We start from the raw sequence: 27,831 nt of genomic DNA, 5'->3' as shown, positions 1-27,831 counted from the left end.
GACCTGCTGCTTCTTCTTTGGTGTGGTTGAGTGCCTTTAGTTAATTTTAGTTGTATATATTATTATTATTATTGTGTGTTTGTTTATTTAATATTGTATATATTTGACTTTTTGCACGGGAGTTGCAATAGAAATTTTGTTGAATCCTGTTCAATGACAATAAATGCTATTCTATTCTATTCTATTTCGATTTTGATACAGAATAAAATTGCAATAAAGACCCAAATAATTGGCTAACAGTTTTAAAATGGTTTTTTGGTAATCTGCTCGCTTATAACCATGAAAATTATATGGCTTCTTTTTCATGACCAAACATATTTTTTGTGCAATTTGTTTCATAGAATAGCAGAAAGTGTCAAAGCCTTCTTTCAGCCAGCTATCTGGCAGTATTGAGCAAGAAGTGAAAACCAAAACAAAAAAAGACTTTTCTTCAATCACACAAGAACAGAATCCAACATTAGGACTGGGCAAAATTAAAAGGTCAATAATAGTTTTAATTGATGCATGTTACATTCAAACCCATTGCGTTCCTCCCACACATAACTGCAGACGTACATACATTGTTTTCCTCTATCGCCTCAGCTGAGAAACACTACAGACAATTTGTGAATGCCTTAGGCTATCTTATATTTACAAATCTTCCACTTCTATACATAGCAAGTCCTTAAATACAGTCAACAACAGAGGAGTAACAGAAACAATGTGTGACTGATTGTATGCAATTTCTTCAAAGCATATTTAATTAACTTTCCTTCCAGAAAAGGCGTGTGCATATAGCACTGTCATAAAAAGTGAGTCACAATTAGACATGATAGGTTAAAAATTCCACAAAGCCTCTTCATTCATATTTCACAAGATAAAACTCTTCCTTCAGCAGGTATTTTCTTTCAAAATGCAAAGAAGTACAAAAAGACATGTAAGGTAGCAAAGAAAATTGTTAAAATGTGCTCAGTGCATTAAGACTTTCCAATATCCAATATATCAAAAAGAAACTAAGAGGTGTTTTGCCCTGTTCCATCTTTCTGATAAATAAAAGTCACATTATTACAGGCAGACAGTCAGAGGACATTCATCAAAACTAAGATACAGTGAAAAAATACAAGTGAAATATAAAGCAAAAATGAAAGTTCGACGTACATTTGTGTAGGCCAAAACTTCAAACTTAACAGAAGTTCAATTTTTTTAAAGGGTTTTCAAAGAAATACAGCTTAAATCAGCAAATTTGACAAAGTTTATATAGCATGGTGCAGAAATCTTAAGCCTTTACACACATGGCTGACTCAAGATTTGTGCACTTTGTCATCAAACTGTGAGCTACGGCGAGCGCTTTGGCTGAAGAAACCATCTTACGGATGTTGTTTAGAAGACACACACTGTGCAAAGTTTCAGTTTGGTATCTGCAGCGGCTTCACACCTAAACCAGACCTGAGTTTGGTCTAAGCTTAGCCCTGCAAGCATCAAGACCAAACCCAGAACCTCTATCAGTAAACTAAAGCACTACTGAGAAACTAATGGCATTTTGTTGATAGATTCTGAAGGGAAAAAAAAATGATAATTTAAAATAAAATGTAGTCTTGAAATTTCGTTAATTTAAAATGACAACTTTCAGTTTTTAATGCCACGTTCAGAACTCTTAAGACCTCCCAGACCTCATGTAGTGTCGACTGACTGGCTGAACGAGCAAAATAAGAAACACACAGTACTGGCAGCTGTGTGATAGGAGAGTCATGCTTGAAGCACAGGGGACATGAAAAATGACATTCGCATTCAGTAAAAGATCACAAGAAAATGGGAGGAAACTGATGGACTGACCAAATGCCAAACGTGAGGTTTGCATGAGGAAGACTGTAACTGGCGCTAGCAAGAAATAAAATGTGGATAGTTAGTGGTGAGATAAGATTATGGGTCAACCTTATCTTCTTTGTCTTGCAAAAACACAGTTGTGTCAATTAAACGTTTTTATCCATGGCAAATGTCCAAACAGAAATCTGTTTTGATTGATGATAAAAACAGATTTGGGCACAATTTCATGTTACTAAACTCCATAAAATCATGTAATAATCACAAAGGTGTAAGGAACGTTTTTTACAAGTTCAGAAAGGCCAACATTGTTAGTGACGTATTGCATTAAAGACCAAGCAAACCTTTTCTTTGCTGCAAAGTCTGAACCTAAACACGAACAGAGACAATGACTATTAGACTCTCCATCATTCAGAGCCAGGGTGAGCAGCTGGAATACAGAAATGTTGGTGTTTCTCCCTCACCTTGGCATGGTTTCTGACACTTTGATCTCGGAGTCAAAGGCAAACAGTGTTGATATATGTATTCATATAAATAACAAAATAGTACAGTATAAATATAAAGATTTTTGTGTGTGTGTTTGTGGATGTATGTGTGAACGCAACTGTATGTTGTGTAGAGGTTCAGGGTAAGAGTGTGTGTGAGCCAGTGTTAGGACAGGATGGAGGGAGTGGGGTTAGAGATGAGCCTTTCCATCTCCAACTTCGTGGAAGAGGGAGGTGTAGAACTCAGGCTCCAGTTGTTTGTTGCGATAGCGCTGCACAATTTCAGTGATCTTCTGTTTTCGCCTCACATGTGGCGGGTTGTACAAGTCGCTCTCCAGGCGCTTCCGTCGGCACACGTTGATCACCGTCTGACGCACGACAAACCCTGAAAGGCAGACCCAAAGGAAAGAAAAACTAAATAACAATTTCTTCACATCAAAATTCTATTTTTCTATTAGCTTTTAAAGTTTCATACACATCTGAGGAAACTGTAAGCACCACAACAGCTCAGGTGGGACAAATGCCATTGAAAGTTAAACTCAAAATCCTACTTTTAAAGTCAAATATAGCCACATATTTATGACATCAATATTTAAGGAGCACCTATTATTTTTATTTCTTACACTTCCATTTGGGTCTCAACTGCTTTCAAAAACAATCAAGAAAAAAACACCACCCAAATGTTTTTTGGGAAATAAACTTACTTTTTTTGGTGTCTGGAAAATTATCCATTCTAAAAACCTCCTGATTGTTGAGTAACACTGCACCGTTACCTAGCAACCACGTCCAAGCTGGTTGTTGAATTACTATTCAGAAATCACTGTCTGCATTCTTGTTAGTTGTCCACATCTGCTTGTCAAAGATGTACAGCTGTATACAGTAATTGTACATCTGTTTGCAGCAGTTTTCACATTTGAGTGGAAATGCTGAGTTGAGGGGGCGTGGCCAGCATATTTAAAGTGACAGGAGACTCTAAAACAGCTCAGAATAAACCAAAGTCTCATGTGTTGAAAGGCCCATAGAACCATAGAACTGCCCTAACCTTTTCATGGAAAAAACTAAATAATAACTAAACATACAGTTTCCAGTAGTCAGCTATCACATGTTGGCCAGTCACAGCCCCTTGCCACAGTTTTACCTAGAGCCCGGCGGCTGACCACTATGCCATCCACCAGGGGGATCACCAGGCCAAATTTGCCCACAGCTCCATGCAGCCTGATCCGGAAGAGTCCCGTCTTTAACGGTTGAATGAAGATCAGAGGAACGTCCTTTTCCAACAGCCCTGACCTGGAGCAAAGACCAGGAAGGAGTATGTTTAAAAAATACACTTGCAATGGTCATCTTTGATTATTTATTTGTAAAATATATCTAAAATGTCTTAGCTTAATTCTAAAATGGGCAAAATGAGTGAAAAATGGCAGTGAAGTTGGTTTAAGGTAGCCTCTTCATGGTGACATTAGAACAGGAATCCATGAGTCATGTCTCCATGAAGAACACAAAGTTCATACAACAAAACAAATAATTTTCAAGAGACCATTGTTACAATCTAACACAAAAACCTAATGCAGAACAAGCTTATCTATTGAGAATGAGGACTATTTCAACTAAAAGACTAAATGCCTATGAAATAAGGATGAAGGACAAAAAAATAATGAAAAGATTGAAGCAGACACAAATGTACTTTTACTGTTGCTTGTATTATAAAGCCTTTTTACATTTGACTTGTTTGCACCAACATGTTCCAGGTTCACCAGAAAGCGTGTTGAAATACATGTTGGTCTCCAACTTAGCTTAACTTTAATCTACACAAAGATTAAATGTGTAATTTGTGACTCGTTCACCTGTTTTCAGACCGACGTTTTTCTCTACTCCTACAGAGTTCATGCAGGTTCCACCAACTCAAATGTAAGACTTTTTAAGACCATTATGAATGAAATTTAAGACCTCTATCATGACAGAAATGGAAAGAAGAAAAACACATATATTGCTATGTTCTCTACAGCTTCAACCTCTGTATTGCCGTAATTCCTAAACGTGCTAGCTAGCTAGTAATAGTACATTAGCACCCAGCAGTAGCCTCAACAGCCTTGAGTCACAGAACAATTCAGACAAGGGTGGAACTCAAACCTTTGTTTGACAGAAAAATCTTCGGAGAAAAAAAGTAATTTAAGAGATACGTGTTCTGACACTGTTCTTTAAAATAATAAAGTAAAGTCAAACCTGAAGTTCACTAAAATCAATAGATAACATTGTTCACTGTCACAACAAACTGCTCTGCCCTACTTCTTTTTTCTCTGCCAACCTTTGCACAAACATCATATGAACACTTCCTGTTTTGCACAGCAGGTTTAAAGTACCGTTTTGCAAAAGAAGTGTTTCTTTTTTTTTCTTCGTTCCTTTCTGCACCTGATCTGAACCAAATCACAAGATGATGAGTTGTGCGTGGTGGAAAGCAGAGTGCTTTCAGTGGTAACCTCAGAATACCTGCAGGAAGTGCTGTTGCTCATGCTAGCCTCCAGGCCTGTGCTGGTTTCCGCCAACAGATCAGATAACGGGAAGTTCTCTGCAGACCACAAATCCAAAGCGTTCATCAACAGTCATGTCGTATTTAACACTTTTAGGTATTTTTGCTGAACCCTGAACAGTTTTATCCAAAAATTTGTATGGCCACATGAAACACTTAGAAGTTGTGTGTGCATACCGATATCATCAAAGCGCTCCACCCAGACCACAAACACTTTGGTCTCAGGGCCCAGCTGGGGGTAAGACTTTCCAGTCAATGACCTCTTTGTCTTCTCCAAAGGACTCAGCTGCAACAGAAATACAACTTTGTAAGTTTAGGCAATGAGTACACTAAAAAAAAAAAAAAAAAAAACTAAATTATATTCTGTGACATTGTCATAGAGGTTCTGTTTAGTCAGACAAAATGCAAAGCTACCTTTTTAGCAGACTCAAGGCTCTCAGTGTGGTTGGGGAACAGTTCCAGTGTGAGATTAGATTGCTTTCCAGGTATGAGGTCGGTGTTGGTGTCTGCCTCCACTGTGGAGTCACTGTGCACAGATGACTCTTCTGGAACATTAAAACCCAGGCAAGTTGAACAACCTTGGTTTTTCATTACTTCACATGTAATGGTCTTGGTTCCTAATCATTTTTAAATTGTGATTTTGAACCTTTCCAGCCTTCATCTTAAAAAATTTATGAACCTTTGAGTAGAAAAAAACCCCTAAACTTTTCTTTTGTCTCTCTCCCACAAACCACAACGCAGTGTGACAAAATACTATTTTATTATTTTAGTTTTTAGGCAAACATCAGCCAAAATAGAAAACACTTCCACACAATGCAAAAAAGAAAAAAAATCTAACTAAGTATTTTTGTTCAATTTGTAGTTCAAACATTTCAATACGATTAAGATAAGATTACCTTTACTTCAAAGATCTTCTTAATGTTTCTGGAAATATAATGCAGCAGGATAAATATGCTTGTTTTAAGTCAGAAAGTCTTGACAATAAATTTAAAAATCATCATTTATGTTCCTTCAAGACCTCCTGAATTAGTCACTGATGCACTTTTGGAGAGGAGTACCGTATTTTCATGACTATAAGGCGCACATGAAAGTCTTAGATTTTCTTCAAAAATTGTGGCGCGCTTTATAGTGCAGTGCGCCCTGTGTGTGGTGTTGTTGTAAGGCGGACGTAGTAGAGAACACCATAAGATCGTTTAAGGAGGGTGTTGATTGTATATAAAAGAACGTGTGTGTGCGTTATGCAGAACATTGTTGTTTTAACAACCCTGAAAATGGCAAAGAGACACGCTTATGAAGCACAGTTTAAAGAGAAGCCCATCAGCTACACGGAGGAACATGGAAATTGAGCAGCCACGAGAGAATTTAAGATTAATGAATTGATGGTTCGCAAGTGGAGGAAGCTGGAAAACGAGCTCCGACAGGTCAAGACGACGCAGCTGAGATTCCACGGACATAAGGCGAGGTGGCCCGAGTTGGAGTAAAGACTCGAGCAGTGGATCATCGAGCAAAGAACGAGTGGGAGAAGCATTTCGACAGTCACCATTCGACTAAAAGCAGTAACGCTAGCAGAAGAAATTAAAATTTAACATTTCCAAGGTGCTCTAGGGTTAGGTTTAATGCTTTCGTTAGTGCCATTTTTCCATCCAAACCAGGACTACGGTAGCGTAGCAACTTCCAGCGGATTATAATGAAAAGCTGATCATCTTCCACTCCTACTACAGCAAACACATCGCCGACAAACACACCCAATTCAGCCACATCACTAACATTGGCTAGGTGCTGCTCACTTTCGACATCAGGGTCGCTGCTCACTTTCGACTGTGGAGAAACTCAATTTTGCTCCCACTCTATTTTTAAATACGCACACTTGCATGCCTGTGTCTGTGTTGTTATTGTAAGGCGGATGTAGTAGAGGACACCATAAGAACAATAAAGAGGGAAGTGTGGGCGTGGATTGTATATAAAACTAAAATCAGGTGGGCCTTATGTGTGTGTTAAATATGGTAATGGCACACATAACTGACACTGCGCCTTTTAGTACGGTGCGTGTTATGGTCGTGAAAATATAGTAGTAAGTAAGTCATCAGGTGCAGGCGTAAGTTAACTTTTTTCACTTATATTGAGATATTTTTTCAGCTTTAATTAAATAATTTGCCAGTGAAACTACTACTCTTTTTTTATCCATTTTCAAGAATTGTTCATTTAAAACAGGCCTATTTATGTTGCTGAAAACTTTTAAGTTTGTTTTGTTTTATTTTAAGTGTATTAACATATTTGAACTAGAAACTAGACAAAAGTACAAGTTAAAAATGTGGGTTTTTGCAATGCAGTCACAGAATAAAAATCACAATTCCAGATTGAATGCAGATCTTTTTCAATGTGTTTTACAAAATTCCAGAAAACAGAAATTTCTGTGGATTGTTTGGCATTTGAATCAAACTTAGATCTAATTTAAAATGCTCAAATGAAGAGATCTGGAGGACAAATTGCCATTTTTAGTCTGTCAATGAGTGTATATTGTTCACTCAGTAATTCAAAAATCTAAATGTTCAATGATTTGTATCATTGAACATCGATTGAACAATCACAGGAAATTGCAGTTGTGATGTGACAATCTAATCATAAAGATAATTCTCTAAAAAATAAATCTATTTTTTAGGAATGAGCAGATCTGATCTCAGACAATGAAATTGTAAAGTTCTCAAAGTAAATTAAATTTTTTCATACCTACATTAACTTGCAAAGTGATTTAATCACAAACCTGAATTTTCTGTTAAAGAGGGAACAACAAAGGCGATCTCCGTGAGAGCATCAGCGTAGTACAAAACTTTCTTCTCTCCATTGAAAACAGAACCTCCCGTGTCCTCGGGGCTCGCTCCTTCCTCTGACGAAAACCAAAACAAAAAAAATTTGGTGAAGATAACAGCTTCAGTTGCTGCATTTGGAACTGGTCGTAAGCTAACCTGTCTGGAGATCAGTGCTGTCAAAGCAGGAGTTCAGGGACCAGCTGGTATCCAGATGGCCCGTCCACCCTGGATGGTGGCCCACATCCACAGGCCAGCCCAGAGACAACAAGAACTCTAGGAAGTGGGGCTGGACAGTAGCTGACGACTCCACGTTCCTCAAAATCTGAGCACCAAGGAGATGTACATTAGTATACCAGAAAATCATTTTGCAAACAGAGTGAAAAATGGCAACGGTGTTCTGATTAAACAGAAAAATCTGTCTGCCCAACTAGACAGATTCAATTTCTTGAAAATTCAAGAAATTGAATTTTCACTGTCATATATGATCAGTGAAGAGTTAAACTCCCTTTTCAAGTGTAGATTATTTGTGTTTCATATTTTCAGCAACAAGGCTGGGCGACATGGACGTAAAGTTCTAACACTGATATTGATAAACACACACATTTATAAAGAAGTGTGATTTATTTCACTAACACACTCATTATGTGCATTCAATCATATTAACTGGTATTTAACGAGTGGAAAGAGAAAATAATAAAACTAACCAACAATATGATCAGTTTTGGGAATTTTAAACGTCCCAAAACTAGAATTTATTTTGACAACAGTAAATCAAACTGCTTACGATAAGAATTTGATCACGTTAAATAATACAATAAACAAAGACCTTAACATCATTAAAACATAATACAGTCAACAATCATAAACCAAGCAACAAAAATTACAATTTGTCAAATGCCATCAACAAAATTATCAAACGAGTATTCATCAAATAAATTCACTAAAGTTCCAGTCATGAGGAATCAAAGCCAGATCTGATCAGGTGGGTTTTTAGTCACTCTGTGTTTCTGGAGTATTGCAGTTTTCTGGAAGTTTATTTTCAACTAAAGTCAAAACCTATTTCGACAATTTCAAAGTACACATCTTCAAGGTGCCAGTAAAATACCTGCAGAGTCAGGAAGTCTGTTTCTTACCTCAGTGCTGCTTTTCTGTCCCGCCCTCACATAGAAAATAAAGACAGTGTCAAACGGTCGGCAGGGAAGCAGATCCAGATAGCTGATGTCATCAAAAAACCCTGGCAAGGATGAGTCCAGGCCGATCAGATGAGGAGGTAGACGGCTGTTGTTGGGTTCCTGAAAGAAGTGACATGAAAGCATACAGCTAACCTGGTCGAGTAACGGCAGAGTGTACAAAAGAGGGAGGGGAAACGTGTTTGTATGGACCTTTAACGCTTCCAGAGACAGAAAACCGAAGTGAGAGAGGAAGAGGCGTGCTGTCTGGAACTCCTGTGAGGGCGGAGGAGGTTTGCACTCCGTCTGAGGGTCTGGGAAGGACTTGGACTTTAGAAGTTCCTCGCTGCGCCGCTCCAAAGTGTTCTCATAATCAATCTGCTTGGCCATCAGACTACGAAGCTTACTGTGCTGAATTTCCAACTGGAAATGAGAAGATGTGGTAAAACAAATAAACAAAAAAAACAAAACAAAAAAAACAGGAGCTGAACAACTGGCAACTGATTGGATGGATTCATGGTTAAACTTTCACCGTAAGACTCCCACAACCAGGACAAGAACCTCATCCTCAGGTTAATATGCATGAAAACCTTCATCATTTATATCACAGTACAATGAATAGAATAAGTGGCACAGAAATCCAGTAAAATGAATCTTCATCCAGGTCTTGTGAAGCTTTCTCTATTGACATCGTCTCAAAATGGTAACATGTCAACTGATTATGGACTTGCAGAAAGCTAAAGAAGAACTGGGATACCATAGAAACCAGTTACACCAACCCAACTATCTTTACCCGCTTGTTTTTCACCAAAATAAATTTTGTTTCTCTTCAACAACTTACGTATTTACAGATCAGTGAACTTGCGACTGCTGAATCATCCTCATAGCCCAAACAACCCACCTGATTTTGTACAGTAACAAAAATCAAGAATCAGCTTCATGCTAGTTTTCAGCCAGAGTTATCCTTCAGATCTACAGAGTTTGCATGAAACTGTAAACAGGAAGCAATCCAAATAATGTACCTCCTTACTGACAATGTCATCAAGGTCTGGAATGCTGACATCGGCTTTGACCAGAGGGATCTTATCCACCTCCTCTGGAAAGGGCCTCTGCTTTATGTTGTACTTGATGCCCACATCGTCGTTTGGCATCGGGCGGCTCTCAGGAACAAACATCTGCCATTGGAGAAGAAATGTGGAAAGATTCAGACTGGAGTTGTTGGCGTTACTATGGACACCGATGTTTGACAGTCATTTCTGATGAGATCTAACCCTTTGATTGGCACGAGCCCCTCTTGGCTGATGGAAGAGCTGCATCGTCCAGGCGTGTCGTCCTGCTGTTCCTCGGATCAAAACGGTCACAGACGGACTGGGGTCTACAGGGATAGAAATGATTTAGTAGGTTAATAAAATAAAACAGGTTTGTCACTTGAGGAGAACCCCATTCAAATTCTTAGCTAGTTCTCTACAGGAAACCCTGTTTACTGATATCAATATTAATATCAATATCTGATAAATACAACTGTAATGGTCAATAATTAGAATCAGATTTCACTACAGTTTCAACACCTCCATTTGACTAGCTTAGAGAAGGTAGTTTTACTAAACAAAAAAAGAAATTGAATTTTTGAGTTTTCATCTTGCCATAAAACAATCAGGGATGATCTAAATGAAACTTTTCATTCTCGGTGAGTCTCTAATATTTTAATCTCAGCGATAATGTTTTAAAATAAAAGCAGGTCGAATCATTTGTAATAATAACACGACAGGGGATGATGCTGCGACACTGACTCTGCTCATTGCCGAGAGGTTGCTCCAGCATGGCAAGGATCACAGAGTTGTCCAGGACGAAGTAGCGGAAGTTAGTGGCTCCTGTGGCACTCAGTCTGGCGTAGCGTATCAGTGTGTCTTCGTTTAGCAGGCTGCAGGTGGATGCAGGTCCACTGGGAGAAGGGAAAGCCCCCAACACCTGCATGATGCTGGTGTTGGGGGATTAAGACAAAAAAACTGATTAAATAAAAAATAAAAAATTTTATCATCCTTTTTTAAGCCTATTACAATGTCAACCTGATGAGTTGTTCTATGCTCTGTTCTTTACAACATTTCTGAAATGACAGTTATGATACACATAAAATCTATCACAATCAGCTGAAAAGTTAGCCTAGAAAGAGACAACAGCAATGCATCATTTCATTTCCAGGGTAGGGTTGGCAGGCCTGTAGAGCGTTTAAAAACAGCACAAACACTGAACATCTCACCATGATAACGTGGCCTCAGCGGCATCCTTCACCCTCATTGAAGCTGGATTGTGCTCCTTCTCCACTTTGTGACGCACTTCCTGTTCATGGCGAGACTTGCTCCCAGAGATTCCCAGTTCCACGATCTCCAACACTTCCATCAAACAATCCTGGCGGATAAACAGAAATGCGTTTGAGTCCAAGAAACTTTCAGTACCAACTGTCTAGACTGAGCAAAGATGAAAACTTTTTTCATGGGTCTTTAAATGCACCTTCTCATCCAACATGCCGGGGTGCTCTGTGAGCCACACACAGAGAAACTGGAAGGCAGCTACAATCATGGAGTGCAGGTCTCTGGACTGCAGAGGGGCCGGCCGGCTGCACTGGTACACAATGTAGCCGCAGATGGAGCTGACGGCACGTTTACGCTCCGAAGAGTCAACTCCCACCTTCACCTGATGAAGACACAGAGTCAGGAAGCAGCCCAGTAATGACACTGACTATAGACTGTGGGGATGAGGTACAGCTTGATTTTGCATTATACAATTGTTATTTTTAGTTTTCTCCAAAAAACTCCCAGTCTTTAAATTCAATACACTCCAATATTTCAGGACTCACAATGCCTTAGACACTAACAAGGCTACGATTGGTCTTCAGCAGAGAAAACATTCCTATACTTAATCGTTACCATGAGGTACTTTCCCACTCTTCAATCTTTTATTTCGGATCCGACCTCTTGGTCTCATTATTTGTTGCCAAAAAGCAAAGCAGTTGTAGTTTCACACATCGCACCATTTTTATGTTTGTGATAGTGGAAAATGCCATTGTCCTGCAGGCCTCTAAATCAACTGGTTAGGCTGGAAATACTGTCCAATAGTCGTTTTTAAATACACATGCATAGCTCTGCAGAGGAACCATCAAAGCCCTCAGTGAAAGTTCTCACACAGAGGTGTGAACAAAAGTTCATCTGCTACTGAAGCAGAGAGACTGACCAGCAGTAACATGTATTAAAAGCTTGTGCTTACCTTGGCCAGTCCTGCCAGCAGCTCCAGCGCAGCCAGAGAAATGCTCATGTCTTGTCTCCATTGAGAATTGAGCCTCTGTGTGACCAGGTGGATGCTGCGCACCAGCAGGCCTGCAGCCGTATCTGGAAGAGCTAGACCATAAAACACCCCGAAAAACCAAACACCGCGAAACAGAAACAATAAAGGATTAAAGCCATACCGCCACAAGGTCCGACAGGAGAAACACTCAGGGCCCATTTAGCAAAAAGAAAAACATCATGCAACATCTCAATACTGCATAGCATTCGTTACAAGAAAATACACACAAAAAGAGACAGGGATGAGCTATGGGAGCAGATTTGTTATTGGTTAATGTAAAATAAGTTAGTTAATATCTAAAACATTTACAAATACACCTGCTAGATTCATCTAGCCAGTAAAATTTTCCACTCAGCTATGTGAGAGAAAGGTAATCTGTAAATAACCTTTAATGAAATTGGATTAATTAATTTTTTATTAATTGGATTGATCGTACTGGATCGATTATTGAAATAATTGTCAATTAATTTAGTTTTGTTAAAGAACATAGAACAGAAATTAAGCCAAAAAAATACATATGTACATTTTGCACACAACATTAAAAAAATAAAACCTTTGCAAAAATCTCAAGTGGCAAAGTTTTAACTTCATCTGGTTCAAATTTATAAAAGAAATCCATCAGGCACCTTTTGCTACACAAATATTAAGTGGTTACTCCAAAAAATAGCCAAAAGACCCATCCTACACTGTATTTGTGGTGAGTTGAGCAGAAGGGGCCAAGCTTTTTATAAGTTAGAATTATGTGTTAGCTGCAGATGCATTGTTTGCTACAAATGATCAACAATACACTAAGGAAATGCTGTTTTTGTAACTTAGACAACAAAATTTTCATTTTCTAATTTCAGAAAAGAAACTACTGGTTTATTTGTGTTTTGTTATGTATTTCTAGTATTGTACATAATAAAATTAATTGGTTAAATGAAAAATCTGAAGATGGTGAAAACTTTTTAATCCACTTAATTGATTAATCGTCAGAATAATCGATTACTAAAATAATCGTTAGTTATGGCCCAAATTTCAGGGAGACAAATTTTTTTTTTAAATAAACTGAATTAGTTTTTTTTTCATGTATTTCTAATATTGCATAAAATAAGCTTAGTTGGTTAACAGAAGAATTGATCACTAAGATAATCGTTAGTTGCAGTCCTACTTTTAATCAGACCAGATTATTCCAAGCAGTCATTTAGAAAAAAAAAATCTCAAATCTGTTGGATCACAGCAAACAAATGAATCACCTATAGACATATAAAGACATTTTACCCAGCGCTTCTAAACTCTGCACACCACCTTAACCACGTTAGCTACAAACAACAGGTATGTTAGTTCGGTGTTGCTGTGAGCCTCAGTGACCATTATTAATGAAGAGCAGCATCAGTGTGTTAGCTGGCTGATCAGTGGTGTGGCTGCATGTCTCACCATAGTCTCGGAGCAGCGCCTGTGCCGGACGCTCACAGTCTGGGCTGGTGGCCTCCGTGCTTCCGCCGCTGTTAAAGCTGATGCCACTGTTGGTGCGACTGTGACTCTGACTTCTCAGCATCACATGGCTTCCATCTATGCTGCCCTGAAAAACGGAGCACGGTGGCCATCTTGACGAATGCAGGAGACCAGTTGTTGAAGAGAAAAAGAAAGGGTAGCATCTGAGCCTTACCGTTTCGGTCTGGGTTCCTATGGCCTCTAGCAGCGCAGAGTCTTGGACGATGTTTAGCATCGCACCTGAGAAGGATGGAAAAATAATAATCAACACACAAATAAAAATGTCAACAAGAGATAATTGTGTAGGTTAGCCATGTACATAGAAATAGAAAGGAGGTGATACCGAGGATTAGTTGGGTGTTGGTGGGATCAGTCTCGGTCTGCAGAGCTCCAATGAGGACGTTAACAAGACGCAGCCTCAGAGACAGGAAGGAGATGGGCTGGTCATGAGGCCAGCCGTCCTCCTCGTTGAACTTTCCCTCCAACAGAACCTAAAGGACACGAAACAGCATTAGATACCTTATTTGCACATGTTGAAGAGCCATTGAAGAGCTTGTATGAAAATTAGAGCTGAAATTATTAATTATTATGAATTCATTACTGAAATAATCTTCAACTAATTGAGTAATTGTTAACCTGGGTATTGAGATTCAAATAAGGCCAACTGCTGAAAAAGTGTGTTTAATGCAGTAATTAAGTCAAAATTGTACAAAAAATAATATACATTTCCAATGACTAAAAAAAGCTGTGCCAGAGAGAGCAGAGGTCAGAGTGTGGAGAGTTTACCTCAGATTTTATGTTGCCAAAGTGATGTGGCAGAGGCAGCATGGCAAGAAGGATATTAATGGAAGCTCTCCTCAAGTCTGTAGGATTTACATACAGTTTGAATTTTGACAGCTCCCTAAAAAAAACAAAAAACAAAACAAGAAAAAAAAAAAAAAAAAAAAAAAACAGGATGATGATATAAAAAATCCCATAGCAACGTTTAGAGTAAGATCAAAGGTAGATACAAACAGCAAATATTTTCTGGTGTAGAGTCTGACCTGTCTGGTACAATAGTTTCCAGAGCAGCAATGAAATAGGGCACCACCACATTGATGCCCTTCAGGTCAGTACAGAAAAGAGACGAAGAGTTGAGGATGATAGAAGCCAGAACGGGTCTACAAATAAAATCAGAAATCTGGAGACCCTGAATCAGAACCATGTAGAACCTGAAGAAAGAAGTGAAGAACAGCAGAATATCCTCCATTATGGGGGTGGAATCAATATCCAAATGTATGTAAAGATTTTAGGACATCTGAAAGAAATTAAATATGTCTTAGATTAAAATCAATAACATATGACGTTGTCAGAAGCATTAACTAGATAGGAGGCATCTTAGATTAAATGCCTCATTTCTAAGGTTTAGTTTCTAATCTTAGGTCTTTTTTTGTCTTGGCAAAAACTGAAAAATAGCAGTTTTAGTGATTTATTTACCACCACATTCTGACCCAATTCAACCAGAGTGTTAAGTAGACCAGGATGCAAAAAGAGAAGTGAGGCAGCACTCTTATAATTTAGTCCATAAACCAAAACTTTGTTTAATTTTTTGAGATAAGATATGATGTGGCTACATTTATTAAACGTCAATTGATTTTTTTTGGTTGTTCTTTAGGGAGAAGGATAAAACACAGAAATCCTCATATTTCTTTACCACACTAAAAAAATTTAATTATGAGAATAAAGTCACAATATCACAGGAATAAAGAATGAACTCATTGTATGACAAAAACAGTATATGACAATAAAGTATAAATACTACAAGAATAAATGTTACCAGAATAAAGTTGTAATATTAGAAGAATAACGTTGTAATTTGATAATACTTGCACAAAACAAAATTTTACTTAAAACAGTAATTTTATGATGTTCTTTTGAAAATATGTTCTTGTATTTTAAATAAAATCTCCTTATCTGGCCCAAACATTCCATCAAATCACACTTATACAAACCAAACTAAAATCCTCCATAATCTTTCAAACTTGAATAGACTGTATATGAACACAGCACACATTCAGGCTGAGGCGTTTCCTCACCTAGACAGGTAAACAGGAAGAATATCCTCTCCGGTTTTTTTGCTACAAAAGATGCGGCACAGCGTCCCGCAGGCCTCGGCTCGTCCTGCCTCGTAGCTCTCGGGGAACTCGTTGATGTCGAACAGTGGGTTGGGCACCATGGAGTCTGTGGACATCTGGGAACCCTTCCTCCTCAGCTCCAAGCCCATCTGAGTGGCTATCGCTGCGGCGAGCAGAAGGACAAGGAATGAGAGGACCAGGGCAAAGTGCTCATTCTTAAAAGCATGCAGCTATTAGAGACAGGCAAACACAAACAGATCTACTAAAGGTGAATGGAAAAAGCCATCCGTAGAAATCCAACACATCAAAGCAAATAAAAAGAAAACATTTAATGAGATAAGAGAAGGAAAACCAGACTTTACTGACTCCAAACAGACACTCCTCTTTGAAAGCATTCAAAAAGGAAAACCTGACACAAAGAGTTTGCCATACAAGCTGCACCTCTGTATGTTACATGTACTGTAAGTCATGCTAAACTAAAGTGGCAAAGCAAAATCCCTGTGTCAGCTTTTTGTGATGTCGCAGTTAACATGGCGGACACCTGAAGTACAGATCATCCACTTCATGCACAAAGGCATCAAGCCAATAAAAAAAAAAAAATTAAAAAAATCACAACTCAAACTGAACACATTTAAAACAAACATTACACAAACTAAAACATTAATGCAGAAATAGAGGGAGGATCTGAAACGCAATAATAGTTTAGCATGACTCAAACAAAGAGAAAAAAAATGAAATGGGGAAATGGTGTCAACAAACTGGCAACATTATGGTTGAGAGAAATGGTCAGTAGGTGAAATCTCTTTAATCACCTTTGGAAAAGTGCTGAATGAAAGCTGGTGGTCTTATATATATATATATATATATATATATATATATATATATATATATATATATATATATATATATATATATATATATATATATATATATATATATGACAAGGAGTAGGGAGCATATAACCATGGTGGTAATGACAATGGTCATGAAAAATTCAACTGAAAAGCAGAAAGATTTGTCAAGAAACGCAAATTAAGTGAGAAAAAGAAGCTGCCGTTCCTACTTACAAGATTTATAAGAAAGGAGAATTTGGATAAAAGAGGCTGCAAGATAACAGAAATAGTGAAGAGACACAAAAATCAAAGCAGAGCCAAAATTTTGGGATCAATTCATTGTATTTTTTAGTTATTGTGTTTGACACATGACTTTTGACCCACTCAAAGTATTGGACGGTATTTCAGACATGGTAGACACGTAGGACATTACACCAAAATGAAGCGATAAGGAAAACCAATGATGAGCCAAATTACTTAGTAAAATTAAAAGCAATAACTGCTTTTGAGGATTTTTAACAGAGAACGTCGCTGTAAACCAAATCCGTAGAATATAGTTGTAGCATTAGCCAGGTTTAGATTAGCTGTCTGATGCAAAATGGATCAGGCTGAGATAGAAATCTCATCTGTGGCCGCTTCTAACCAAGCCCTCCACACACAGAAACAACAAAGATTCAGAGAAAGAAAGAAAGAAAACAAACCCCAACAACTCACAATAAAAACAGAACACCACCACAACAGAAAAAAATCAATGCACTAATGAACAGCAACATAACTCGCAGACTGGTACCATGCAATCAGCTGACAGTGACGCGGCCCGCCGGCTCCCTGCTTACCGGTCATGCTGGGGTCCCGGCTCATGCCACTGTGCAGCTTGCAGTGAACAAGAGCAGCGTCGAAAAGCCACTGGCCAAACAGGTTGAGGATGCTGTTGACCTTTGGCCTCGCAGGGGCCGGTAGGGGCCGGGCCTCCCAGCTGCTCTGGTTGGGGCTGGACAGCAGAGTGGGAGAGGATGACGGCTGCTGCTGCTGGGACACTTTGAATGGCTGACTGCTGCTGCTCTGCAAGGGGCAGAACGCACAGAAGGACGTCTCATTCATTTTTAAAACATACAATTCTCTAGATTAAAGCAACAAGCAGGACACACATAGTCTTATTAATACAACAGTGTATTAGGGTCATTGTCAATAAAAAAAGAAAGGAAAGTTAATTTATTCTCAAAAATTCCAGACAAAAGTTAACTTCAACTTTTCATCTTTAAGATCACACGTAAAAACTTCAGAGATTGTGATTTTGTATATGGACAAGGAGTCTTTCTACTGTGAAGATGAAGTAAAATTAGATCCAAGACTGAAATCTGGAGTGAATTTCTGTTCATCCACTCATTTAATATTCAGCAAGCACATATCTAGGAGACTAACGTTTTAGAAGAACCATTGCTCCACCATTCTAGCATCTTTATAAAACCCTCTGAGCAATGTACCAACTCCAACACACACCAAATAAAGAGAATATTGCAGACTGTTTGATTGAATAAATCTTATCTGAAGAGTTTTTGTTTCTTAACTTTCATGTCAAATTAAGATGTATTATATTAATCCCAACAAATTATCACAAATATATTCTTTTTGAGGATCTATAATCTGTTAATTTTGTAAAACAGAACTGAAATGAATAAATCACAGGGCCGCAGGTTTACAGAGCTCGCTGATGTGTAATCTTTTTGGTTAATCTGTGATTTTTTCCTCAGCTGTTTCACTTTATTGTACAAAGAAATTGGACTTCATCTGTTCCAAAATGAAAAGCTCCTAAGAATAAAATTTAGATTATTAAAAGATGAATAGTACTCATACAGTTTAATGTCAGAAATCAGAGACACAAGGGATCACAAACTTTAAAGATAGCCACTGCTTATTGCTTCACACTTTTACCTTTTAAGCAGTCAGGTTTTGACCTTGAACTTTCAGGATCTCCATTATAAACCTTTCTATTGAAACTCTGGCTCAATGTTTATGGTTATATCCCGCACAAATATTGAATTTAATGGAACCTTTAACAACTTTTTTCCAGGACAGTTTTTTATAATTCAAAATTATTTACACATCGAGTAACTTCAGAATTAGATGGCTATTTCAGAGAGAAAAAGAATTTCATAATTTTTTTGTTATTTAAATCTAGTTTTATTCATATTTGTACAAAGTTAGTCTGCTATGAGTGACTTATTTTGCTGACCAGGTTTTTGATGAAGTGTGTTTGTTCATGCATTCCTTTCTAACATTTAGCTCCCTTTACAGTTTCTCCTTCAGATTCAAGTAGAAACTCAAAAACATTAATACTACTTCAAATCAGAGGAAACGTGTTCTAAAAATGAAATTAAATTATTCACAACCAACTCTGCAAAGGGTATGAATAATTTGGGGCTTAACAGAAGCTTTATCCATCATCCTATCAAGCTTGCCCTCTGAATCCTTTAAAATACAAACTTGTATACAGATAAATGATAAAAACAACTTTATGGTACTTGAACTAAAACAGTTGTAAGACACCAACAGCCACATGCTAATTAAAACATGCAAGACATGCTCTCATATGAAACTCCAAACCTTGATTTCTACACTGTAACCAAAAAGTGTTGCAGTTTCTCCAACAAACTTGAACCAAATAATCAGCTCGTCATGAGGCCTCCTCTAGTTAGAATTTAGATTGGATCTACAAAAACACACCTAATCTGACCCGGCCCAATCCTGAACAGGCTAATTAACTTTATTCATAGCCTAAAGCAACCCAACATATTTTACTTGTGATTCTACCGCCTCCATTTTTAGACTATTTGACTAAGCAATGCATCTTCTCCTGTTTCTAGCTTTTGTCTAGAATCTTCCAGTCTCCTGTTGTAATGGCAGAGTGAGAAAAGGTCAAATAATTTGGGACTCCCCTAGAGTAACCCAACTATACGTTAGGGCCATATGTAACAGTCAGACTTACAGTTGAGCTCTTGCTGGTGGTTTTCGTGACCACTGCATGCCGCTGTTTGCGGCTGTGTGGGGGTGTAGTGTTGGCGATGGAAGGGGGCGGAGACATACTCAATCTGTTCACTGGGGTGGGCGGGGCACTGTCCGCCCGCGGTCGTGATATACCTGTAAATAAAAAGGCAGCGTCACCATGGAGGCAAAATTTGTTCACTCTCTAATCAGCATCCAGGCAAATGATGAGAAAAGAGAAAATGATTTGGGGTAAAAGATTTAATCAAAGCCCATTTTCATTGGTAGACATGCGTTAGAAGGATTAGATGAGAATCACCAAGATTGGAAATGCACTGATAATGATTAGCACTTTGAGACCGTAGTAGTCCCCTCTTGATGATCTGGTAGTTTAGTCCATCTGCGAGTTACCGTTTGCTTAGCAGTAAAACCTACAGTTCTTAAAGTTCCAGTGTGCAACTTTATGGCCAATCTGGGTGCAAAAATGTAATATATATTCTAGAAATGAACATGAAGGTCAATATTTTGCTTTAAAATAAAATAATCAAATCACTCTCTTTTGTACTAGAACAGCCAAGAAAGCTCTAAGTTCCAGAGCAACTATAATTCATTTTGTTGATCATTTTATTCATTTATTTTTATTGCTACATCCGACACACTGGACCTTTAACACGATCATCGCAAAAAACAAACCACATGTCCATCATGTCTCGTTAAATGATGCGTCAGCTGATGAGTGTACCATGAGAGAGCGGCAGGGGACAAAAAGAGAACGCCCTCTCGCGTACATCTCTCTTTTCAACAGAGACACCTACAGTGTGAAGAGAAAAGTACATGCTGACATGTTTCTCCTGAAATGTGGCTGACATTGTTTAGAACCCTCCATCTTCAGTTCACTGAGATGTTGTGACAAAATCAGAAAAAGGAAGGGGCAAAAAAATGCAATGCTCAGATTTACTTTCATGATCAAAATAAAGTCAATGTTTTGATCTGTTTGTTGTTTCCATGCTTAGTTTTCTACAAAACTACTTGTTCGGTGTAACGTAGTGTTTGCTGTTCTGTTCAATATAACTTTGAATTTTAAAACAGCTTGGTATGAAAGAAATTAAATTTTTCAAAGTGGTTTAAAGACCATTATGCTTTTGGGGAAAAAAATGGCAAGTTACCACTGCTGGGCAAACATTCTGCTTCTCAACTAAAGACTTGCTTCACCTCTTCACATTCTCTCTTTTTCCCCAATAATTTTATTTCAAACAAGAAACAAAATAAAAGACAGTGAAGAACTGAATGTCATAAATATAATGCCTAAGGTTATTAGTTTAGAGGAACTAACTTTCATGTCAATTTTTATGTCAAATTAAATTGGTGCTTGAGGGGTTACAGTTTTTCAAGGGCAGATATAAGTTAATTTAAACTTTTAGCATTAGCTTCTACTAAATAGTGTGTTGGTGTATTGCTTCAGCGTTAGCAGAACATGTGTTTATGATTTGTGCTTTAGGGTTGGAACAACTGACTCTTCAGTTAACACTGCAAACTACTGCAAGTTACTATGGTAACATCTCACCGATTTTTCTTCTGTTTATTTTGATAATGCTGTCCCTTATCCATTGCTACTAGTGTCAACATAATGAGGGTTTACTAAAATTACTAATGTAAGTTTCTAGTGCAATATGATTTGTGAGAATCTGTGTGTAATGACAGCCACATCTTACACTAATAAAGAATGAGTCAAACATTTCCACTGTTAAGAACTGTATTCCCTTATAGCGTTTAGCTGACATTTTTTTGGCCTTTGTTGATGTCAGGTCTGCTTCAATGTGAGCCATTTGTCTTGCCTAGGACAAATTATCTTACCTAGGAATGCATCCACGAGGCAGCTGATGCCCCTCATAGCCCTGAAGAAGATCTGGGGTAGCTGTTTCAAACACGGGTGCAGAACTACTTCATGAGGAATCCCACTGGAGATCAAAAACTGCTCTTGAAACTTTGGAGTGGTGCTCACTATGGCCGGATTGCTCAAATCCACCGGGTTGCTGGAAACAAACAAGATGTGAAGCATACTCAAGATTAGGTACACAGTTTATCGAGCCCAATTAAAAAAGAAAGAAAAGAAAAGAAAAACACAACTGAACATGTAACAAGTGAGACAATGACTGTATGAGGAGGAAAGAATCAGCAGGCAGGAGTACAGTTGGATTCACTCAGAGCTAAAAGGTTAAATTATTCCTATAGTTGCAGTTGAAACATTTTTAGAGGAACTAACTTTCACTTCCCCTTAAAAACAGACTAACATCCAGATCAGGAAGAGCTGTCATTTTTCTAGATGAATGAAAATAAACAGAAGAAGTCAAATGCACCCGATCATGTGGAGAAAGCGATACCACGTCTGTGCCACACAGTCGTTGTCCATCTCTACAGGAATCAAGTTGGCATCTTCATCTGGAACTTTAAAAGGTGGGAAGGACGGTCCGTGAGTAAAGCGCAGCAGCCTGGATTGTGAAATAAAAATATGTATTTTTTAACAGTAGATAAATAATAATAAACTACATAAACTCATTCTATTGCTTGCCTCTTAGTCCAGTGGTTCTCAAACTTTTTTCAGTGATGTACCCCCTTAAAAATATATTTTTAGTCAAGTACCCCCTGACACGGGCAAAAAACTTTTGGGAGAAAAAAAACAGTGCTGTAATATCACTGTCTGATTTATTAAAGCCGAACACCTTATATCAGTGAACCTGACAAATACATCCATATTGCAAACATTGCATGTAGAAACAGAACACAGTGACCACCAGGAAGGCATAAAACCAGTCAAAACTGAAATATGCAAAACACTGCTAATTTATATTGGTCTCTGTAATGGTACAAAATTAAATATATAGATGAATAACTAAAAAGTGTTCACAAAAACAAATCTATAACTTAATTACAAATAAATTATATTTTGTTTACAAAATAAATTAACTTTATAAATAAAGATTTGCTCACAAAAAAAAAAAAAACAATAAACGTTACCTCTTTTCGGATAAAAAAGAAGATTGCACTTTAATCACTTTGCATTGAACATTTGATTTGGTTTGAACAGTAAGTAACGGTGTCATTAGACAGAGTTTTTAATGTATCCGCTGATTTTTTTGTACAGCACAGTTTCAACAGCAGCGGGGAGCAGCAGGTCTTCCGCTATGGTGAACGGTTTTTTGGCTTTAGCAATGAGCAAAGACATTGCGTGTCTTTGCTCGTTGCTTTGGCTGATGTAGTGGAGGCTTTTCGCATTGTGGCTTGGGATGACTTGAACTCAGAAAGTTTTCTCCTGAAGAACTCCGGTGGCTTACCAACATGACATCCATGTTTTGTGGTGAGATGCCGCTGGAGGTGTGCCAGCTGCATGCTAGCGTTGGCTAATTTCTCCCCGCAAAAAAAAAACAACACAATGCCTGGGGGGGTCAGAGATCGTGGATGTAAATCCCATTAAAACATACTTTTTCATGTACGTTCTGTACTTCGTCGGCTCTGGTTTTGCCTTCTTTTTCACTTTATCTGAACTTTCAGCAGCATTGCTGCTACGCTTTAGCCACGTCTCCATAGTTACAGTGTCGTCATGGTAACAGTGCGCTGGGTCCGTTGGTCAAACTAATTTGGTGGGGGGGCGGGGGTGGGGTCCTTTTTATTTTAAAGGATATTGAAACTAAATACTGAATATGAAATTCAGTGCATGAACACACATTTATATTTTAACGACCTTTTTACAAAATAATTTTTCCCAAGACTTATTATGAGGAGCCCACAGATTTTTTAAAGATATTTTGAAAAGCTTCACGTACCCCCTGCAGTACCTCCACGTACCCCCAGGGGTACGCGTACCCCCATTTGAGAACCACTGTCTTAGTCCTACCTTGAAGTCAGAGCGCAAGTTACTCTGCTCCACTGCTCTACAACTGGAGGATGATGTCTCCAGTTGGACAGCATTTCCCTTGCGGTCTTCCAATATGGCGGCGTGGGAAAGCAGCGGGCACATGCAAGAAGCCACACCTCAAACAGAACTGCCATCAGTTTCTCTGCCAGTTTTTCTGCTACGCCCACTAAAAGGAAGAAGCAAAGCTCAGTTGCAGTTTGTGCTCACAAGGAACAAATGAATGAAGACGCTGGAGTGTGGCTTACCACCAACCGATGGAGGAGCAAGCAAGGTGTCGTTGATACGTAGCAGGAAGAGCAGCAGCACCTCCCACGTTTCCCTCACCATGGAGACAGACTCTCGTGCCAGCTTCTGGACCGCCGTCAGAACCTGCTGGCAGAGCCTGATGTGGTTCAGACTGTGCTGCTCAGGCCTGCAGACAGAAACACACAAATCAAGTTATTAGCAAGGAAGCACCGATCCACTTCTGATACCAATACCAGAGGTTTAGTATCGGCCGATACCGGTCCAATACAGAGAAACAAGTGAAGTGACTTAAATGAATGAATGTATTGAATTAGTAATTAATTTAATAACTCTGCACAAATACAACACATTGAAGCACACCAACAGCTTCACAAGATAACATGGAAAAACAACAACTGTTCAGTAGCTGCAATTAGGAGTGAAACAGCCAATGGAAAATAAATGATAGAGAAAATAAAACTGACTAAAACAATAGATTTACGATTTTAGTCAAACATGTAAAAATAAACTGCAACAAATCTTCAAATGGTTCTAAAAGACCAATTAAGAATTCTAAATATAAAGTGAAATAAATAATAAAGCATGACATCACACAGAGCATAGAGCGAGATCAATTAGATCAGCATTATGGTTTGGGTACAGTGTCACTGACATCCCATCTAGAATTGTTTTCAAAATCGGCACCAGGACAGACATAGATATCAGAACGGTGCATATCTAAATATTACCTCACCTATGAATGAGGTAATTAATAAACCTCAATAATCCAGGTAAAGACAGTTGTTACTGGGCAAAGATTAAATAATTACATTAAATGAGGGAAACAGAGGAAGGTGCTTACCTTGGGACAAATACATTGTAGAGATGTCGCAGGATGGTCTGGACGTACATATTGGGTTCCTTCACCACAGACTGGGGCATGGAGTCCCTGGGTGACACCAATGCCATCATCCAGTCTGTGTACACGTCTACACACAGCTTGACAGTGTCGCCCTCTAAGGGCAGGGTCAGGCCGTAACACAGCACCTCCATGGTCCACTTCACCTGGGAAACAGAGGACTTCCAGATGTCAGCCACATGGGGCTTTTCCAACTAGTCTTTAAAATACTTTTGTTAGTTTTTAAATCACTAAATCGCTGTGGCTTAGCACCACAATACATTAAACGTGTTTAGTCATACCACCATCAGACCAATCAGGCCTTCTGGTTCTGCTCTGCCTCAGAACCAGAACAAAAAAATAGAAAAGCAGCATTCAGCTTCTATGCACCCTAGTTCTGGAACAAACTTCCAAAAAACTGAAAAACAGCTGAAGCATCAAGTGCCTTTAAATCAAAATATATTTGATGTATAGTCGCTCAATGATTTTGATGGTGGCATTTGACTAAATTTGTTTGTTTCATAATTAGTTACTGTATTTTTATGGTTTAAAGGCTTGTTGCTCAGGTGTTCTTCACAAATCAACTTGACTCCAGATTTTGTTCTATTATTAGAAGATAGAACAAAGTCATTAGAAGACAGATCAAAATCTGTGCATTTCTCTGATTAATGCTTCTGACATAATAATAAAAGCCAATATGAGAAGTCAGAGTAAGAATCTATTTAAAGGGAAACTCTTTTCTACAAGGCAATGCAATTTGTTTATTAATCTGCTACAGAAGAGGCCTGACTTCAGAAGTATTGATTATTTTGCTCTTTTTGTCATTTCCTACATTGCATATTTTACTTGATTCATAGATGACTTTCTTGTAATGAAAGGAACTGACAGCTGGTACTAAAAAGGAAAAATTAATCTTGAAAACGTTCTCTTGATTTGAATTGCATATTTGAGAACCAGTTTCAAGATTCCCAAGATTAGCCCAAGTCAAAGATATCCTTCAGAAAAACAATGATAATGCAAGCAGTTTGAGAGGCATTTTATTTAAACAAACACTGACTCACAAACAGTTCCCTTCTGGCGATACAGAAGAGACATGCTACACATAGCATGACTCATATGAATAACTGCTAGGAAAGTATCTCTAAATTAAAGGCATGAGAGTCTGAGATGATTTGAGAAAATGGGAGTTTAAATGGTCTGTAAGATCACAAGAAAAACAATATCACCTCATTTTTTCTCCACACACTATTATCTCATCAATGACATGAAAAAAAAAAAAAAACTAACAAATTACAGCTTATTGTCCCAGAAGTTAATTGTACGCGCTCTAAACGAAGGGAACCAATGTAAAGGAAACTGTTAGACTGAAGATGAACAAACATCAGGATCAGAAGAAATTAGTTTGACATCCTTATTAAATTAGATTTTTCTTGCATCTCTGTATCTTTGTTGCTCCAACTGAATAAAAAAATACTGAAGTGCAACATAAAATAAAAACAATAACCTAAGGTATTTATGAAGCCTCAGAACAATCTTAGAAAACTGGACAGACTTTAAGATTAAAACTAGAGAAACAGATCAAGTCCTAATACTAACAATTATCTGATTTTAACTAAACTGAAAACAAAATGTATCAAAGACAATGCAGTTTGATCAGCATTGTTTTCCTTTCTTTTTTCTGCTTTTTGACCTACTGATTCCTTCCCAGAAATGAGCAAGGGAAAGTTTCTTGTTTGTCTGATCGATGCATCTCTAATTATAATAAAGTTATGACACAGACAGGCTGATGTAAGAAAACTATTTTTTTCAGTTTAGAAAGCAAAAAAGACTATCAGTATTTTTCTAATTTCACTTTAAGTTGTATTGTTTAAGGAGTTTCTTGTACAGTTTCTGAACCACAAAACATGCATTTATGAGAGAGAGAGAGAGAGAGAGAGAGAGAGAGAGAGAGAGAGAGAGACAAAGGGACATGCATAAATGCATGTTTTGTGGAGAGAGCGAGAAAATGAGAATTTAAAAGGTGAGCAGACTTTTAGAAATAAAAGGCCAAGAGTGACTGCTGAATGTTTCCCAGAGCTGCCAGCTTTCTCACCTCTTTGTCTGATTTGAGGATGTTTTCTGTGGCCACAGGGCTCACTGCCGTGCCCAGAGGTTTGACCACTGCATTTGCCACCTCTGTCCCCACACTGGGAGGGTAGGTGTGCAGGACGCTGAGGTGACCCTGGTCGCTCTGCACCATCAGCTGCAGCGAGCGCCACTCGGAGTACATGCTGCTGGCGTCTGGTCCTCTTGCTCACACCTCCTGCCTCCCGCCTGCAGACACACAGGCCAGCTGTAGCAGACACACTGGCCAGCTGTAGCAGATACACTACCAGGCTTATTATTTAGTTACTGATTCACCACAGCGGTTACTTTTCCCTGAGTTGATATCACTCTTAAATTAGAAAATTTAGGATTGAGCAAAACTGGATGCAAACAAGCAGGATCAAAACTTATGGCATAAGATATGAAGACAGAGCGGCTTCCTAAAAACCAAAGTTTTTGGTACGCCCTAACCAAATGCAAAGCACCACGGATGTGTGTAAAAGTCTGTAATCGCTCATTCGTGTCTCTCTTCCCTGTGAACATAACCTATCAGTCAGCCCGGATGATTAATGCTGTTACTTTGCTTCTCACTTTCTACTAAAATAGTTTAGCACTTATAAAAAAAATAAAAAAAAAAACACGTGACTGTTTACTTTAGAAAGAACAGTGACCAAATGATCACTGTCAAAATCCCAGGATAGTTACCAAGCACAGAAACCAACCAGGAAACGGATCTTCCACAGAGCAGCTTGTTAGCTTTGGCCAGCATAAAAAATCTTCCTCATCTTACAAATGGCTTTAGCTGAAGTTAGATTGGATGTGCTTTGCTTAAATATCACAAGACCGTTTTCCTGAATGTATTAAAACTGTATCAACATCAAAGTCCAGCAGTTCTTGTTACAAACATACCACTAAATTGAAACTACGTTGTTGTTGTCCGAAGCTAGCCTTGATAACGTTCGCTGCTTTAGCCTCTTCGTCGACATTAGCTTGCTACCGTTTCTGCAAGCTAACTTTGAAATGGTGCTAACGTTTGCTCATTAACTGAGTAATTGTTGTCTGTTTTACCTGGACTCGTTGGGGACGTTGTCATAACAGGCCTCAGAAACTCGCTGTTTGTGCTTTCCGTGTAGCGCCCTACTCTAAACCATAACAGCCTCCATCTTCGCAATGTCAGGGCTTGG

General features: G+C 38.4%; 1 protein-coding gene across 4 annotated transcripts; it reads right to left on the bottom strand.

Moving 5' to 3' along the window:
- Window positions 1-473: 473 nt before the first annotated feature.
- Window positions 474-27,831, bottom strand: ralgapb (Ral GTPase activating protein non-catalytic subunit beta). Of its 4 annotated transcripts, none has more exons than XM_055048449.1 (31): window positions 27,716-27,831; window positions 26,655-26,875; window positions 24,527-24,729; window positions 23,685-23,851; window positions 23,419-23,605; window positions 21,884-22,015; window positions 21,381-21,559; window positions 19,531-19,682; window positions 17,381-17,606; window positions 16,779-16,814; window positions 15,673-15,874; window positions 14,641-14,808; window positions 14,384-14,498; window positions 13,941-14,088; window positions 13,773-13,837; window positions 13,541-13,685; window positions 12,047-12,177; window positions 11,294-11,476; window positions 11,043-11,191; window positions 10,576-10,763; window positions 10,057-10,160; window positions 9,808-9,960; window positions 8,999-9,208; window positions 8,750-8,908; window positions 7,773-7,938; window positions 7,571-7,693; window positions 5,224-5,354; window positions 4,987-5,095; window positions 4,770-4,848; window positions 3,424-3,572; window positions 474-2,670 (listed from the first exon to the last, which is right to left on the bottom strand). In XM_055048449.1, exons 2-31 carry the CDS (start codon window positions 26,829-26,831, stop codon window positions 2,477-2,479), a joined length of 4,530 nt encoding a protein of 1,509 aa, XP_054904424.1. In that variant the 5' UTR covers window positions 26,832-26,875; window positions 27,716-27,831; the 3' UTR covers window positions 474-2,476. The 4 variants fall into 4 exon arrangements, with proteins under 4 accessions (XP_054904424.1, XP_054904425.1, XP_054904426.1 ...); XM_055048450.1 differs by having other exon boundaries at window positions 12,047-12,168; XM_055048451.1 differs by lacking the exon at window positions 16,779-16,814.

Source organism: Poeciliopsis prolifica, unplaced genomic scaffold (assembly GCF_027474105.1).
Source record: "Poeciliopsis prolifica strain line A6 unplaced genomic scaffold, Auburn_PproV2 SCAFFOLD027, whole genome shotgun sequence".
Lineage (NCBI taxonomy): Eukaryota > Metazoa > Chordata > Actinopteri > Cyprinodontiformes > Poeciliidae > Poeciliopsis > Poeciliopsis prolifica.
The sequence above is the reverse complement of the archived record's forward strand: the minus strand, read 5'-3'. Positions and strand labels throughout refer to the sequence as shown.

Excerpts from the sequence above, each read along its gene's own strand:
- ralgapb (XM_055048449.1), bottom strand. The coding sequence starts at position 26,831 with ATGTACTCCGAGTGGCGCTCGCTGCAGCTGATGGTGCAGAGCGACCAG. Across the intron at positions 12,178-13,540 it reads GGCGCTGCTCCGAGACTATG|CTCTTCCAGATACGGCTGCA; the intron begins GTGAGACATGCA and ends TTTATGGTCTAG. Across the intron at positions 3,573-4,769 it reads AGCAACAGCACTTCCTGCAG|GTCAGGGCTGTTGGAAAAGG; the intron begins GTATTCTGAGGT and ends TCTTTGCTCCAG.